Here is a 17872-nt window from a genome sequence, read left to right on the forward strand (position 1 = left end):
AGACAGGAACTGGACAGGCAGATGGGGCAGGGCCCAAAAGCAGCAGCCACAGTGCCCTTGGCTCTCGGGCCTCACCAAGAGAGAGCTCTGGTTTCTCATCTCCTAAATGAGTGTCCCTGCATTGAGGCTATATGCAAGGGAGACGCTAGTCCAGATGCTAATTCCCAATTTAACCTCTGGATTTTCATGATGGAAATGGCTTCTATCTATTACCCAGTGTCAGCCCATCTCCTAAATGGAGATGTTACAGTAGCCTTGATCAGGCTCCACTGAAACCCCTAAAGGTCAGAAGAACGGTCTTACCTCTAGACCTAACTTTCCAAGCTATACAAAACATAAGAGTTCATCCATTGGGCCTATCAATCATCTGACCAAAGGACGGCCCATCAGAAAGGCTGATTCATCTCTTAGGCCATGCTAAAGAGATGGGAGAAATAATTATGCCCTTAGAGGAGATAATGTGCTTTTCCTTCCCAGAATCCCAGACCTCTGAACAGTCGATACAGAACCAGAGGCTATGTTAGATCTGGCCTCTGAGTGAGTCCTAACTTCTCTGTCTCTGATGCCAGCCAGAACCCCAGAACACTTCCCTACGTACTCCTGGCTTTTTCGTTCTTTCTCTGATGCTATGTTGACACCCTCCCCACACATATGGCTGTGTGCTGAACCTCCATGCCTAGCTTAAAGTGAGGGAGAGAGAGAAGAGAGGCAGGAAGGCCCACGGTGGACACTTGTCCTCCTTTCCGTCATCTGGCCCATCACATCCAGAGATCCCAGTAACTCACCCAGCTTTAGGGTGTTCTACAAGGAGTTGGAAATGGCCTTCTGGCACCAGGGCTGTTGTGGCAGTGCAGTGACACCAGACTCGAGCTCTTATTTCAACAGAACCCAAAGACTTGGTAGTACTTGGGCTTTCTGCCACTTACATTTGAGTAAGGGATAGACTATCTGTGATGATATGCTAACCCGACACAACCTAGAATTACCTGGGATGAGTCTTAATTGAGGAATTGCCTAGATTAGGTTAGCCCGTGGGGATATCTGTGGGGTACTGTCTTGACTGGCAATTGGTGCAGAAAGACTCAGCCCACTGTGGGTGGCATCACTCCCTAAACAGGGAGTTCTGAACTGTATAAGTCAAGTTAAGCACAAGCCAACAAGGAACATAAACACACTTATTTCTCTCCGCTCTAGACTGTGGATGTGAGATGACTGACTGGCTGCTTTGAATTCCTGCCTTGACTTCCTTCAGCGATGAACTGTAACCTGGAATAAACCTTTTCTCCTCTAGGTTGTGTTTTGTCCTTTCATCACAGCAATTGAAACGAAACTAGAACACTAAAGAACAGCAAAAGGACAGGGTCCACATGAGAAGGATACACAGTGTCTCATAGCCCAGAATTGAACTCTTGAGCTCCAGGCCCAGCTGAAACCACCAACCTGGAGACTGGTGTAGAGATATAGCCACCCCCACCACCCCACCCGACACCTGCAGTACTGACCACACCCAAATGACGCGGTTGTGACCTGTTAAAAGGAAGAGGAGGGGTTGCTCGGAATCTCCTCCAGGTTGAGAAGAGCATCAGGGGGACAAGGGCCTGCATCCTTAGGGCTGGAGTGATGCGACAGTCACTTGATTCCTGTGTAAGTTCTTTTCTCAAAATAAACTCCACTTCATCTTACTGGTCAAGCATTCTGACTTCCATGCCCATAGACTGGGGCAGTGTTTGCAGATCTCCCTGAAGCTGCTCCCGCTGTGGTTCTGACAATTCAGCTCTGCCTTTCTCACACCAAGATTCCCACAAAGGAGGCAGTCACAGGGAATGGCGGGTGCTCCAGGCACCTGCCATAACATGCGGGTGCCAACCACCCAGGAAGGCAGCTTACTAGGTTGGAAGGGCTGCCAGGGCAGAGTCCCATAGACTGAATGGCTTCAATTAGCCCCTCAATTCTGGAGACCAGAAGTTGGAGATCACATATCAGGAGGGTTGGTTCCTTAGGAAAGCATCTACTCTTTGCCCTTCTCCTAGCTTCTCTTAGCTTGCTGGCATCCCTCATAGTTTATTTGGTGTTTTTGTTTGTTTGTTTGGCCTCTGGGTCCATTATCCCAATCTCTGCCTTCAAGTTCTGGCATTTTCTCTGTGTGAATTTCTTCTTTTTCTGGAGATACCAGCTATATCGCATATCTGTGGCCTCCTCTCAGCTAAATGACCCTGTTTCCAGCTGAGGGCCCATGAGAGAAGATTTCAATATGTAAGTTTGTTGGGTGGGAAACAGTGCCCACTGAAAAATGAAAAATGGAGAGAAGCTGAAGACAGCAGACTTGAGTCAGCAGAGCCAGAGGAGGAAAAGCCAGGTGGCTTTGGTATTAGGAAAGGTGTGCGTGAGAGGGAAGACAGGTGCAGTGACGAATGTCTGAACCCTAGTGCCCCTTGCCGCTATCAACCTTCTCTAATAGAATTGTCCCCACCTACTACCTTTGTTCATGTCCCAAGTACATTTCAGACCACTGATGTCTTTTCTGTCCTTTCTACCTTGCCAAAGCCTTCCTTGTAAAGGGGCACCCCTGTCATCAAATCCAGCAGGTGCTGTTCTATACATTGTGTCCCTTAGAAGCCTTTGATGGTTTCGACACCCTTCTCTTTCTTCCTCCTCTTCATGTGTTTTGTTTTATGAGATTTTGTTTTTGTTTTCAAGGCAGGATCTCTCTGTGTAGCTTTGGTTGTCCTGGACCTCGCTTTGCAGAGCAGGCTAGTCTTGAACTCACAGAGATCCTTCTGCCCCTGCCTCCCGAATGCTGGGATTAAAGACCACAGCCCAGCAGTTTTATTTGTGTTGGTTTTTTGTTGTTGTTGTTTTAGAAAGAGTTCTTCATGTAGCATGTTCTCCTAGAAATCTATGCAGATGAAGATGATTTTAAACTCCCGATCCTCCTCCTCTACCTCTCCGTGCTGGGATTTCAGGCATTGGCCACCCCATGCCCCACCTGGAAATCACAGGTCTATGCCTTTTAAGATGCATTTTCGTGGTGTTAAGGAGAAAATAACTCAGTTGGCAAGGTGCCTGCCATGCAAACAAGAGGCTTGAGTTTGACCTCCAGAGTGAACATGTCTTGCTCACCTGAAGTCAGATTTAACGGAACCATTTCTTTTATCTGATAGATAACCCTTGGGAGGTGTGGAAGGAACCTGCAAGGAATCTATGTTAAGAGGCTATTCAGGAGCTGGAGAGAAGGCTCAACATTAAGAACTTGCTGCCCTATCAAGAGGAATTGAGTTCAAATCCCAACACCAACATCAGGCACCTCACAAATACCTGTAACTCCAGGTTCAAGGTGCCTGAGTGTCAAGAGACAGTCATAGACAACCTGCTACACACATTTCAATGCCAAAAGAAAACCTACAATTATAAACAGCGTATTCAGGGCAAGCGTGGTGGTGCATGCCTTTAACCGGGATCTCCATGGGTAGTTCCAAGGTAGCCAAGACCACCTAGAGAGATTGTCTCAAAAAACAAAAGGAAAACAAAAAGGCAAAACAAAATAAAAACCTAACAACAGAAACACAAAACAAACGAAAACCCTCACAAAACTTTATTCAGATCACGCTACCTCACTAGGCTGGTCGAGCACCCAACACTTCGGTGCTGGGATTCTCAACCCAATGAGAGAATCCCAGCATTCACTCCTCGCTTCCTTTTGTTATTGTTTTTTGTTTGTTTATATATAGCTTCACTATATAAGCCCTGGCTGGTCTGGATGGAGCTCACTATCTAGACTCCTCTGCCTCTAGAGGGATGGGATTAAAGGCGTGGGCCATGGCACCTGGCTCATTCCCCTCATTCTCCAAATGCGTTAGTCTACTAGCAGTCAAGCTTCTTTCACACTCTCCCAAACTGTGCAAACCAGTGACCCTCTATCACTTTGTAGAAGATCCCTTTCCTTTGCTCCGATCCTTTTCAAGTCCTTGTCCACGCGGATTTAGCCAGTGGCTCCCCGCTCAAGCCACAACAGGGCCAACTCGGAGAACGGGCGGGGCTCGGGATGAAGGACAGGGAGGACCCTGCAGCAAGTTGGCTGGGCTGCTTTTAGAGCCACCCCACCCAGTGACTCCCTCCGGGGGCCCCTCCCAGCAACCCGTGCCACCGAAAGGCTGGCTGGAGCTCCGAGAGGCGTGGCGGTCCGCAGCCACAGCCAATCGCAGAGGGGAGTCTGGAGGCGGGTGCAGTTGACAATTTAAGCGACCATGTCTGCTGCTGAGTCCGCCACGGCGCCCGCCCGCAGCCGCACCGCCAACCACGGCGTCCGCCGCGCGGGATGGAGCGCACCCAGGAAGCTTCTGGGGGCGGCCAGGCGGAGGCCTGGTCCCCGGAGGAGCCCCTGAAAAGGCCGGACACGGAGTACGTGGAGGCGCCGCCGCCGCCGCCGCCGCCGCCACCCGAGGCTCCCGACGGCCACCCGAGGGCGGAGCGCACCGGGAGGGAGGCGGCGGACGCGGAGCCCCGGGAGCCCCGGGAGGAGAAGCCGCAGCCTCCGGCTCCGTGCGGGACCCCGCGCTTGCCGCCGCTCGGCTTGGGCTACGGCGCTTTCCGCCACCTGGGCTCGAGCAGCCGCGAGCCGCCGTCGCCGAGCCCCTCGCGGGACGGCGAGGCCGAGCAGCCGCCCTGGGCGGCGTCAGGAGAGCCCGCGCCCGGGGCCTGGGCGCCCGTGGAGCTGCAGGTGGACGTGCGAGTTAAGCCCGTGGGCGCGGCGGGTGCCAGCCGCTCGCCCTCGCCCGCGCCGTCCACGCGCTTCCTCACCGTGCCGGTGCCGGAGTCGCCCGCCTTCGCCCGCCGCTCCGCGCCGCGCCCCCGCGGCTGCCGCGCGCCCCGTCCCCGGGCTCCACGTGGGGCCGTGGATCCCCGCTCGCCGCGACCCCGACCACGACCCCGAGCGAGCTGATCGGCGCCGCCGAGGGCAGCGCGGTTCCCCCGGACTCGCCCACCTGCCGCTGCCGCTGCCAGGGGTCCGGCCTTACCAAAGAGGACGCCAGGCTGCTGCAGAGCGCGGGCATGGACAGCAAGAAGCTGCCCCGGGCCGTCACGCTCATCGGTGAGTACCGAGCGGAGCCCACGCCCCACCTCTGAACCAGACCAGCCAGGAGCCCACCGGGCTGCCCCACGCCTACGCGGCTTCTCCGTCCCGGAGTTAATAACCACCCCAGGGGCTCGCCCCTCCCCCCAAGGAACTTTCTCATTCCTTCTCGGTGTGCGCTGCGTCTTGGAGAAGTAGAAATGGAAGGAAACTTCGGGTGAGGGGAAGTGATTCAGAGTCACGTGGCGGTGGTGGCCTTGGGTACACCCCCTAGGACCAGGCTCCTTTCTCTCCGTCCTGAGGAGGCCCATCCATCTGCACACAGCTGAGCTGGCCCGCTGCCAGTGGGCTGGGGACGCGAGTATGGTTTGTTTGCTTGTGAAGGAGAGGCTACCTGAGCGCGGAAGAAGGCCCCTGTGTTAGTTGCTTTCTCCCACTGTGATACAGCACTGACCAAAGCCAACTTGGGGAGGAAAGGATTTACTGGGCTTGCAGGTCCATCATCAAGGGAAGTCAGGGCAGGAACCTGGAGGCAGGAAATGAAGCCAAACCACAGAGGAAGAGTTGCTTTCTTAGGCTACCCCACTCCCGTGGTACTGCCCTGGGTAGACCGGGCCCTTCCACGTCAATCATTCAAGAAAATGCCCAACAGACTTGCCTACAGTCCAATCTGATGGAGGCTTTTTCTCAAGGGGGCTCCCGTTTTTTCCAAATGACCCTAGATGGTCTTAAGTTGACCAAGCATTAACCAGCATGCCCCCCTAGAGGTTGTAGGTCATTCTGAGTGAGGAATGGCCCTGTTGTGGTTGGTTTACTGGTACATCCTGGGTTGGGGGTGGTAGAAGGTTCATTAGAGACTGGCAAGAGCAGAGGCCCAAAGAAGCTAGTGCCTTGCCTAGCAGGTAAACTGTTCCAGTCTGGGGTGATGGAAAGGGAGGACAAGAGCCAGTACCTAGGGGTCCTGAGATAGACCACGAGAAACTTTGAGATTTCTGTGAGCAATTTGCCTCCCTCCTCGTGGGTTAGGACCCTCATGATTACTCTGGGACCAGGACAGCCTCTATTTCATGGTCAACTGAACCTTAATTCCTCTTCGCTCAATGGCCTAGTGTATTCACTGGTTCTAGGGACATCTTTGGGGCGATGGTACACCAACCTATATTTTTACCAGAGTCTTTCACATTTATTTATTTATTTATTTTAGAGATTTATTTATTACATATACAATGTTCTGCCTACATGCCAGAAGAGGGCACCAGATTGAATTGTAGATAGTTGTGAGCCATCATGTGGTGGCTGGGAATTGAACTCAGGTCCCCTGGAAGACAGGCCAGTGCTCTTAACCTCTGAGAAGAAACGGGGCTCAGGACGCAGTCAGTGGGCAGGACCAAGGATCTGATACCGCTAAGCTAGGAGAAGGGTGGAGGCCTCTCCCAGGTTTCTGACTAACTCAATGGCCGATTGTTCGCTCTCCCATAGAGGAAAACATGGAAAAAGATGGGGAAATAAACAAGGATGTGCCTCGGTCCGCAGGATCCTGCTTGGGTCAGGAACTCTGTTGAGTGCTTGATCCCAGGAGGTGAAGCCGGCTATCTCAACAAGGGGAGGGGGGTGTGTGTACTAGACTCTGTGACTTGCTGGACCCCAGGCCATCTCTTTCTCGTCCTTTGTGACCTTGGGAGGAGCAAGCCACTGTGGAGAGGGTTGGGAGTATTGCTGGTTGGTCTAGTGCCTATTTCTTTTGGCAGGTACTCTGAAGGGGCTGTCTAGCTGTGGTGGAGGTACTGAAGCCAGGAGACATATTTTAAGCCAAGTCTCATGTGTGCTGGGCTGCCCTCAAAGTCACTGTATAGCTGCAGTGACCTTAAACTTTGATTCTCTTGCTTCCACCTCCAAAGTGCTGGGATTACAGGGATGCAACACCACACCTGGTTTATGGTGCTGGGGACCCATCTTGGGGCTCCAGGCAAGTGCTCTACCAACCGTTCAGGCAGCTGGCAGGAGGTGAGGAGTCTGTGAAGCTGAGAAAGGGGAAGGGGGCTATAGCCTTGTGTAGTGAAGGCTTGTCCCTCAGATCTTGACTTGGACTTAACTTCTCTTATCCCCAAGGCAGCTTAGGGGTGGCTGTCTCACACTGCCATTTGGATTGTGTCTCTTTGTCCCCTGGTAGAATGGAAGGTAGAGGCGTGGACTTGCCCATCAGTGACTTCTCAGACAGCCTGTCTTACTCATGCAAGTCAGAACTTATTTCCTGGATCCCTCTAGGGAGGAAACAGTGTTTGATCTCGGTGTTTGTCTCGCAGTTGGCACACCTATGGAGAAGGATCACCCCACCCGGCCGCTGGCCGCCAGGAGTCCACACCGCCAGGTCCTCCTTATTGTCCATGCAGTGGGGAGCAGTCACAAAGTGAATGAAAGCTTGGTCAGTCTGAGTGTGGTGTGGAGGGCAGGGAGGCTGTTGGCAATGGGGCTGGAGATGAGGGCTCTTTGGAGAAGGTTAGACAGCATTAGACTTCCAAAGATGGTCCCGGTTTGATGAGTCTTGGGGGAGTGGTTAGGATTTTGAAAGCAAGAATGTTCTTGGAGCTCAGTGCAGAGGAAGACATCAATGTCATGGAGAGGAGCAGAGGCCCTGGCCAGAAGGAGGTGGACCTCCTGAGCCTGGCACTGGCATAAGCCTTTCTGTTCTTTGGGGGCCATAAAGTCCTTTAGCAGTGACTGCAGGGCTGGGGGAAGGGAGAAGACACGTTAAGGGGGCCCAGATGCCTCTGTGTTTTTGCAAGTTGAGTGTGTATAGAATGTATTTATGTAATATGTGTGACCAAGAGTTGTTTTGTCAGCCTGGCAAGGTGACTCACACCTGCAACCCAGCACCTGGGAGGCTGAAGCAGAGGAGTTTTGTCTACCCTAGGCTTCATGTTGAGAGCCCATCAAAGTGGCATTTGTGTTGAAGCCCATAACCCTAGCATGCCAGAGGTTGTACCAAGATTGCTGCAAGTTTGAAGCTAGCCTGGGCCAGAAACCTGCAGGCCAGATGGGCTGTAGAAACCCTATTTTCAAAAAGGAAAACAGAGAATGGTGGTGTGGGCACTTCCACTTAAGCTCTCCAGGGCCTTGCTAAGCTCAGGGCCATGAACTAGGTGGGTCCCCTACCTGGTTTGAGAGAACTTGCTCACCCACTGGGTTTCTTCCATGCTTGGCTTTCTGAAGGTCAGAGCTAAAGGAAGGTTCAGCCACAGGAATTACAGTGACTGGTGAGTTTATCTTCCTTGTCTTGGATGAGCTTTCCAGTTCTGCTTTTATTATTTGTGAGTCTTAATTTAGGGCTGGGACATAGCTCAGTGGTAAAGCATTTGTCTAGCATGAACAAGACCCTGGTTCAAGGCCCTGGCCCTGTGGGGAAAAGTCATGACTCTCAGGTTATACATATTGGTGGTGGTGATTTGTTTTTAAAACTGTATGAGTGTTTGGCCTGCATTTATGTCTGTGTAACATGTGCCTGGTACCTGCAGAGGCCAGAAGAGGGTGCCTGATCCCATGGAATTGGAATTAAAGAAAGTTGTAAGCCTCCATGTGGGTGCTGGGAATTGAACTCAGGTCCTCTGGAAGAGCAGCCAGTGCTCTACTTAATCACTGAGCAATCGCACAGCGCGCGTGTGTGGTGTGTGTGGTGTGTGTGGTGTGTGTGGTGTGTGTGGTGTGTGTGGTGTGTGTGGTGTGTGTGGTGTGTGTGGTGTGTGTGTGTGTGTGTGTGTGTGTGTGTGTGTGTGTGTGTGTTTAAGGTCTCACTGTGTAACTCTAGCTGACCTGGAACTTGCTATGTTAGACCAAATTTGATCAAGGTCCCCCTTCTTTTGGTAACAGGTGTGTTGTAATTCATATAACATACAAGGTACCATGTTACAGTGTACAATTCAAGGGGTTCTACATATTCAGTGTTGTGTAACAGCTACCACAAAGCTACAGGTTTTAAGAAACCCTATCTTGCCGGGTGTTGGTGGCGCACGCCTTTAATCCCAGCACTTGGGAGGCAGAGGCAGGCGGATCTCTGTGAATTCAAAGCCAGCCTGGTCTACGAGAGCTAGTTCCAGGACAGCCTCCAAAGTCACAGAGAAACTCTGTCTCAAAAAAAAAAAAAAAAAAAATTCCACAGGGACTGGAGATATGCAGAGAAACCCTGTCTCAAAAAAAAAAAAAAAAAAAAAAAATTCCACAGGGACTGGAGATATGCCGTAGCACTACTTAAGAGTTCTTGCAGTTCCCAGCACACCCACTGTGGGATGCTCACAATCGCCTACAACTCCAGCTCTGTGGGATCCAGCACCGTCTGCTGACCTCCGAGGGCACACACACACACGGACACGGACACGGACACACAGACACACACGGACATAGTTAAAAATAAGTCAGAACAAGCAAATATTCCAGGGCTGGATTTAGGGCTCAATGGGTTGTCGCCTGCCTCAGCATGCTTGGGGGCCTGGGTTAGTTCCCCAGCACAAAGCTTTAGAAAAACCCAAACAGATTACAATGCTCTGTCTCTCTTTCCCTGCGCCCTTCATTCACTCTCTCTATCCCTCCCCTCCCCAACCTTTTCTGCCCAACCCCCTCCAGAGATAGGATTCCTCTGTGAAGCTCTGACTGTCTGTCCTAGAACTCACTCTTTAGACCAGGGCACCAGGATGACCTCAAAACTCAGATGCCTCTGCCTCACCACCTGGCTTCATACATCTCCCCTCCCAAGACAGGGTTTCTCTGAGTAGCTCTGGAGACCAAGCTGGCCTTGAACTCACAGAGATCCACCTGCCTCTGCCTCCTGAGTGCTGGGATTAAAGGCGTGTGCCACCAACGCCCAGCTGTTGTAACTCTTTAAGCTTCTGTGTCCAGAGGGCCTTGTGGCTTCTGAGGGGTGAGCACGGGTGCTGTTGCCTCTGCTGAATCTCAGCATTGCTGCTGCCACCGCTTTTCATCATGACCACTCCATCTGCTACTCCGCCTTTCCTGGCGGGACAGCTAATGGTATTTGTCAGCTTGACAGAACCTAGACTCGGGCAGGGAAATGGACCTCCCATGTCCTTACCTTAATTGTGTTAACTGCTGTGGGAAATCGTTTCCTAGCTGGCAGAGCCATTCCCTGTGCTGCAGCTTCTTGGCCTTTTAAAACGGGGCTGGTAAACCGCACTAGCATGCATTCACTCCTCACTGTTTCCTTGTTGTGGACGTCACGTGACCCTCGGTTCCAGGCTGCTGCCGCCTTGACTCCCCCGCATGATGGACTGTACACTTGAACTGTGAACCACAATAATCCCTCTCTCCCCTGCTTGGCTTTTGTCAGGGCATTTTATCAGAGCCACGGGAAAAGTAACTGAGACACTTTGGTGGTCACTATCAGGGGGACTCAACAGCATCTAAAGGTATGCCTTGGGCCAGGCATACCAGCTCCTTAAAAAGTACATTTATTTTCATTTATTGGTGGCAGGTGGCACGCACGTACCGCTGCATGCGTGTGAAGGTCAGGAGACAAGTTGTGAGAGTTGATGTTTTTCCTGCTACTATGTGGGTTCCAGAGATCAAACGTCAGGCTTGGTGACAAGCACCTTCCTTCACCTGTGGAGCCATCTGCCAGCCTTGGTCACAGCCTGTGATCCCAGCTTCCCCAGAGGCTGAGGTGGGAAGGTCACATGAGCTTGGGAAACAGGGAGAGACCATATCTCAAAGCAGAAGGACAGCTGGGCGAGATGGTGCAAGCTAAAAACCCAGCACTCGGGAGGCAGAGGCAGGAGGATCTCTTGAGTTCCAGGACAGCCTGGACTACATAGAGCAGTGATTGTCAGTCTGTGGGTCACAACCCCTTTGGGGGCCAGATGGCCTGCCTTTTCACTGGTGTCACCTAAGACCACCGAAAAATACAGATATTTACATTATGATTCATAACAGCAGAATGGCAGTTATAAAGTAGCAACTAAAGTAATTTTGTGGTTGGAGGGTCACTCACCACAACATGAGCTGTGTTAAAGGGTCGCAGCATTAAGCAGGTGGAGAACCACTAACAAACCCTGTTTCAAACAAAACAAAACCCACAAGGAGAGGACAACAGAAACTGGTGGGTGTGTCCTGTCTCCTGTTCCTCCTACTCATTCCCTGTCTGTGGCCTCCCAACTACCTGGTGCCCTTGGCCTTTGAGCCATAGACAAGGCCCATAGCTGCTGACTCCCCACAGCTCTGGAGAGCTGAGTCTGCCTGAGTCTTCACTTGTGGCAAAGGCCTGGAGAGACCATCGAGGCAGCTGGGATTTTGATGAAAAACATGTAGACTCAGGACTTGACCTTGGTTGACTTTGACCTTGTAGAGCTGCAGTCTGGTCCCTGCTCTTTCTTCTGTAGCAGGTTGCCCATGGTGTCCTGGATTCTGTTACCTGCTGCCTGAAGGCCCCTTGCTCGAATCTATGGCAGCGGCACTGCTGTCGGGCACAGTGCACGTGGTGTGGACATCGCTTGCTCTGTTTTTCAGAGCCTTTATTTTCAGAACTGTGTTCTAGCATGTCTCCCAAATGAAGTTCTGATCTCACCTGGGTGCTTTGCCTGGGTGTCTTGAGCCAAGGTGGCCGTGGTGTGTGTGGGGGATCAGGTGAAGACCAGTGTGGCTCTAAGTTGAGTGTGGCTGGGATGGTCTCTTACCACTTGCCTTTCTGTTTTCTTTCCAGGGCTGCCCCTGTACATGAAGTCCCTTCGATGGGCTCTGGTGATCATGGCTGTGTTCCTGGCTGTCTGCACTGTAGCCATTGTGGCACTGGCCTCTAGAGGCGGTATGGAACCCTGTTGCTATTGTATACTTGTAGCACCTTTGAGACCAGAGATCAGAGGTGCAGTGTGAAGACATGGGTAATGAGAATACTAGCCCCTCTCCGGGGGAACCTGGCTCGGTGCAGGTTGTACAGCCTTCCTAGGGCTCTCTGCCCGCCATCTTTCCCACCTGGATGCTTGCCAGCTCCCCACCCGTAGATTTACCCCCCAGCCAAGGTCATGGCCTGATTTTGTTTGCTCAGTGTATTCACCCATAGCCCCTTAGAATCTCCCCTTGACCCACACAGATCTTTGCTTTCAGGAGCCAGGTGCCAGCCATGCCCTCGAGGCTGGTTGTGGTCTCAGGAACACTGTTACTACCTCTCTGAAGAAGCCCAGGACTGGGAGAGCAGCCAGGCATTCTGCTCAGCCCACCATGCCACACTGCCCCTGCTGAACCACACCCAGGTAAGAAAGGCTGGCTAGGAAGAGGGTATGCGTCATCCTAGATCCTTGACTCTTAGTCCTGGAAGGAACCGCTAGATCAAGTCCTTCACGCCATGAGGGTCACTGAGGCCCCAAAGGAATAACGTGACAAGCACAGGGACCAGATATCAGGTGTCCAGGGGTTTCATTCTCCGATTAAGGCAAAGCTAGGATGGTTCCATGCAGCCTGGGCTACTCAGTTGCAGGCCTGCTGGGTGTGGTGTAGGAAACACAGCATGTTTAGTGCTATGTAAGTGTCAGGCATTGGCTGTAAGGGCTGGGAACAAAGCATCTTAGAAATTACTTAGTGCCTTGTGACCATAAGCATTTCTTTGCTTTTCTGTCCTGGTCTTTTCTTTTTTTTAAGAGTCTCACTATGTAGTCCTAGCTGGCCTAAAACTGGCTGTGTAGACAAGGCTGCTCCAGATTCACCTGCCTCTGCCTCCTGGATGCTAAAATTCAAGGCACTCATCACCACACTCTGCTTAAAATATTTATTTTTATTGATGTGTGAGTATGTCTGCATATGAGTACAGGTCCCATGGAGGCTTCAGAGGTCAAATCCCCTGGAGCTGGAATTACAGTTGGCTGTGAGTTGCCTGATGTGGATGCTGGGAACCAAATTTGGGTCCAATGAAAAAGCAAGTGCTGAGCCAGCCATCTCTCCAACCTTGTGATTATCTGGAGAGCGTGCGTGCTGCGTGCGTGCGTGCGTGCTTGCGTGCGTGCAGGTTAGGCTATCTATCACTGTTATAAAACACCATGACCAAAGGCCACTTGGGGAGGAAAGAAAAGGTTTGTTTCATGTTAGAGCTTGTACATCATCCATGGGAGTCAGGGCAGGAAACTTGGGGCAGACGCTGATACGTCCATGGAGGAGTGCTGTTTACTGGCTTGCTCAGCCTGCCTTTATGCTATCCAGGACCATTTGCCCAGGGTAGACCACATACAGAGACTGGGCCCTTCCACATCAATCACTAATCAAGAGAATGCCCAGTAGACTTGCCTGCAGGCCAGGTTTATAAAGACATTTTCTCAGTTAAAATTCCTCTAGAGGTGGTTTTGCACTACTTTAATCCCAGCAATCTGGAGGCAGAGGTCAGTGGATCTCTGTAAATTCAAAGCCAGCATAGTAAGTTTACATAATAAGTTTCAGGCCAGCCAGGGCTACATAGCAAGACTCTATCTTAAAAACAAACAACAACAAGAAAAGATACTCTCTTCCCAGATGTGCCTAGGTTTGTGTCGAGGTAAGGAAACAGTCAGCACGATAGACTCCTTGTCAACTTGACACACAAACTTACCACTTATTAATCCATAACCTTTTTCTTCACCTCCAACAGCTCGTATTAATATAAATATCACAACACAAAAACATCCGACAGTTTAAAAGTTCAGTCTCTCCAAAACTCCAAAGTCTCTTTCAACTATAGGGGACAGTGTCAGCCACACCTGCTAGAAGCTGGCTATAGGTGTGCCTCATCACACCTGTCAGGATGACGCGTAATAGGGTTTTAAGGGGCTGCAAGGCACATGGGAGCCCCTTCTCTCTGGCCTGCTTGCCTTGCTGGCCCTGGCAAGCTCTGGCTTGAGTTTGGCTGGTGTTTATTTAAATAAAGATATCTTTTTTCTTTAAGTTCTTTTTTTTCAAGATTTTATTTCTTATATATACAACATTCTGCTTCCATGTATATCTGCACATCAGAAGAGGGCACCAGATCTCATAACAGATGGTTGTGAGCCACCATGTGGTTGCTGGGAATTGAACTTGGGACCTCTGGAAGAGCAGTCAGTGCTCTTAACCTCTGAGCCATCTCTCCAGCACTAAATAAAGATATCTTAACCTTACAGATTATGGGTCATCTCATAACACCCAACTTTAGGATCCTATAAAATTGGAAATAAGTTAAATACCTTCTTACACCAAGAAGGAAGAATCAGGGCACAGTCACAATTTGAACAAAGCAAAATCCAACCCCAACAGTGTGAATAAGTCAGTGCTCAGTGTGCAGGATTCACTCACAGTCTGGGCTCCAAAGGATGTGGACAGTCCCACTCCTCTGGCTCTGCCGTTCAGCCCACACACATCTTGTCTCCTAGGCTTAAGTCAGCTCTACTCCACAGCTGCTGCTGTCTTTGCTCATCCCCTAGTTGACATCTCCAGAACGCTGGGGTCTCCACTGCAACGGGGCTGTAGCTTCATCTCAACGCTCCTGGGATCTTTACAGGGACTCTGATCCTGCCACACGTATCAAGCCCCTTCAATCCTTTGGCTTCTACTTTAACTGAGGGTGCACATTCACTGATGGCCTCTCCCCACCACATGACACCAGGCCTCAGCTGCAGTCCTTGACCTCTTCATGCCTTCAAAACCAGCACCACCTGGGAAACTTACACATTACTAAGTTTGGTTGCCAGCACAAAACAAAGCCTTACCCCTTCTGGACCGCAGCCTCTGTGTGCTGACCCTGTAGAAACACTTCCCAGAAGACTTTTGTCTCAGTGATGCTGGTCTTCTCTTAGTCACAGCTCTCGTTGACCAGTATCAATTGTCCCAGCAAAGCAAAGATTTCACTATAGTGGTTCTTTTTTTTTTTTGTAATTTATTTTTATTTTAGGTGCATTGGTGTCTTGCCTTTATGTATGTCTGTGTGAGGGTGTCAGGTCCTCTGGAACTGGAGTCACAGACAGTTGTAAACTGCCATGTGGGTGCTGGGAATTGAGCCCAGGTCCTCTGGAATAGCAGCCAGTGCTCTTAACCACTGAGCCATCTCTCTAATACTTCAGCTGCTTTCTTATAGCCTGTATTAGGGTTCTCTTGAGTAACAGAACTTATAGAATGAATTACACACACACACACATTTATATATAAAGGGGATTTATTAGAGGCTTACAGGCTGTGGTCCAGCTAATCCAACAATGGCTGTCTTCCAAAGGAAGGTCCAGAAATCCCATAGTTTAGTCTACAAGGCTGGATGTCCCAGCTGGTCTTCAATATATGCTGGAATCCTGAAGAAGTAGGCTCTAATGTCAGCAAAGAATGGATTTGCTAGCAAGAGCAAAAGGTAAAGAGAGCAAGCTAGATCTGCCTGACTGCCTCCTGCGTGCTGGGACTAAAGGTGTCTGTCACCGATACCCAGCTGTTTGTTTCTTATTGCTAAGATAATGCCACAATTTTAGTGCATTTTATTACTGGGGGGACACACATGCACAGCCTACAATGTGTGTGTGAAGGTCAGGGCAGTTTTGAGGAGTTGGTTCTGTCCTTCCACCATGTGTCTCAGTGATTGAACTCTTCTAACCGCAAGCCACCCCCATCCCCTTACTCACTTTTATAATGGCTTTAATACTGTTGAATCAGTACAAGATAATTTTGCTCCTATAGGGAACTGCCCCATAATCTGCCCCGTACCTCCTCCATACCAAATCCCTGCCCCCCATGAACCAATCCTTCTGGTTACTGACTGCCACCTGGACATGCTTGGTAGCCTCCCAACTTGGCCCAGGCCTCTTCTCCTCTGAGCTGCTTTATTTTCATTGTGGTGACTGTCACATCCTCTTGAGATGCAGTCACTCTCATTTCTGGTCCCGCAGCCTAAGAAGCATAGTGTCAGGTCACTAGCAAGCATCCAGGTCAACTTCCACCATCACATATATTTTGCAAGCTCTTGGAGCTGATTCCTTCCTGGAGAATCATGCTGGGATCCTGCAGAACCCTCAAAGGAAATGGATACCCTAGTAAGCAGTGACGTGCAAGCATGGCTGCTTTTCTCCCCCAGGACTTCCTGAGAAAATACCAAATCACCAAAGACTCCTGGGTGGGGGCCCAACGAGGCCCTGAAGGCTGGCACTGGACTGATGGGGTCCCCTTGCCACCCCAGCTGTGAGTAACTGGTTCCCTTCTGCTTTGCTGTGTTATATGGCCTCCTTTACCCACCCAATCTTCAGTGCCAATAGAAGGCCCATGCCAAACCCAGCCCAGTGGGGCTAGCATTGCCTCATCCTTGTTACTTCAACCCTGGTGTGGGTCCCCAACACATTCACTCAGGCAGAACTGTCGTGTCTGCTTTTCAGATAGAAGGTCTGTGGCTTAGGAATTTGGTGGTTCCTCCATGTAGCTGACCAGTGGGAGACATTGCCAAGGTTCTTTCCAGATATTTCCTGTCTGTGTGCGGTGACTGGAGTATCGGGCCTGCATGGGAGAGGAGGCCCAGCAGCCTGAGTGTCTTCTTTTCCTCCCTCACCTCACCCCACCCCAGGTTCCCAGAGGACAGTGAGGATCACCCAGACTTCAGCTGTGGGAGTCTGGAAGAAGGCAGGCTCGTGGCTCGGGACTGCAGCTCTCCCAAACCCTGGGTCTGTGCCAGGAGGGTCAAGTGACTTAGTGTCCTGTGGTAGCCCTGTCTGGAGCTGCGTTCATTGCTTTTGCTTTGGTGGAACCAAAGTACCTGAAGAAATGACTTCCAGGAGGCAGAAATTACCAGGCTCGTGCTTTCAGAAGGCTGCACCTGGCAGAGCTGCTCATTCCATAGCAGCAGGAGCACGTGCCAGCAAATTCATGTTCCTGGGGGTCCAGAAGAAGAGGGAGTGCCTGAGCCAGGCCTGCCACTGTTGACGTACCTCAACAGACCAGGCTCTACCATGTAAAGCTCCCACAGTCCCCAAATCCATCACTAGGAGCTGGGGACAAGCTGATTGGGGACATTTCAGATTATTCCTGTAATGTCCCCTGAGGACTCATGACTGTCTTGTTTCATTTCTGAGACAGGATCTCTGTGCAACCCTGGTTGGCCTGGAGCTTACTGTGTGGTCAAGGGTGGCCTCAAGTTCTTGGACAACCCTCCCCAAGTACACGGTTGTATGCCACCACACCCAGCCTATGGCTAACCCCTAATGCAAAATCCATTCAGTTCAATTTTAGGAGTTAACATAGTCTTAACAGTTCCAGCATTGCTAAAAGTCCAAAGACTCCTCTGAGATCCCAAGCAAAATATTAGCTTTGAGGGGCTGGAGATGGCTCCATGGATAAGAACATTGGCTTTTCTTCCGGAGGACCGGGGTTCGATTCCCAGCATCCACATGGCATGTCTGTAACTCTAGTTCTGGGGCAACCGGCACATGCAGACAAAACAACAATGCACAAAAAAATAAAAAAATTTTAAAAAATTTTAGCTTTAAACAAATGATATACTTCTAATATGCAATAACAGAATAAAATTCCCATTCCAAGAGGGAGAGAAAGAGAGGAACTTCTGGGTTGGCCGGTGGGTTGAGGTGGATAGACCCACTCTAAATGCGATTGGCACTGTTCCATGGGCTGGGGTTGTGCTGTGAATAAAGATGAATCGAGCACCAGCTGTCTCCCTGCTTCCCTGACTGCAGCTGTGATGTTAGCAGAGGCCTCACACCCCTGCCGTGCTTCCCACTTCTTCCTTTAAGATGCTTTTGTCAGATATTTCATTGCAGCAGTGAGAAAAGTAGCTAATATATTAAACACTGTCACAGATAGTGCAGGGGCTTAGCCCACCCACGG

The 17872-nt window shown here is 50.8% G+C and overlaps 2 protein-coding genes across 3 annotated transcripts in view; one reads left to right on the forward strand and one right to left on the reverse strand.

Annotated features, from left to right (window-relative positions):
• Window positions 1–5155, reverse strand: part of Clec2l (C-type lectin domain family 2 member L) — a 43571-nt gene extending 38416 nt beyond the window's left edge. For both annotated transcript variants that reach the window (XM_035451232.1, XM_035451231.1), the window contains exon 1: window positions 5016–5155. The gene's annotated coding sequence lies outside the window, so the exon portion shown is untranslated. The remainder of the gene's footprint in view (window positions 1–5015) is intronic.
• Window positions 4208–17694, forward strand: Klrg2 (killer cell lectin like receptor G2). The gene is given in 6 exon segments (XM_027391498.2): window positions 4208–4850; window positions 4853–5089; window positions 11775–11876; window positions 12176–12321; window positions 16119–16222; window positions 16599–17694. Coding segments are annotated over 6 exon segments (1245 nt in total). The 5' UTR covers window positions 4208–4315; the 3' UTR covers window positions 16720–17694.
• Window positions 17695–17872: the final 178 nt, after the last annotated feature.

This window comes from Cricetulus griseus (genome assembly GCF_003668045.3).
Source record: "Cricetulus griseus strain 17A/GY chromosome 1 unlocalized genomic scaffold, alternate assembly CriGri-PICRH-1.0 chr1_0, whole genome shotgun sequence".
NCBI classification, from domain to species: Eukaryota; Metazoa; Chordata; class Mammalia; order Rodentia; family Cricetidae; genus Cricetulus; species Cricetulus griseus.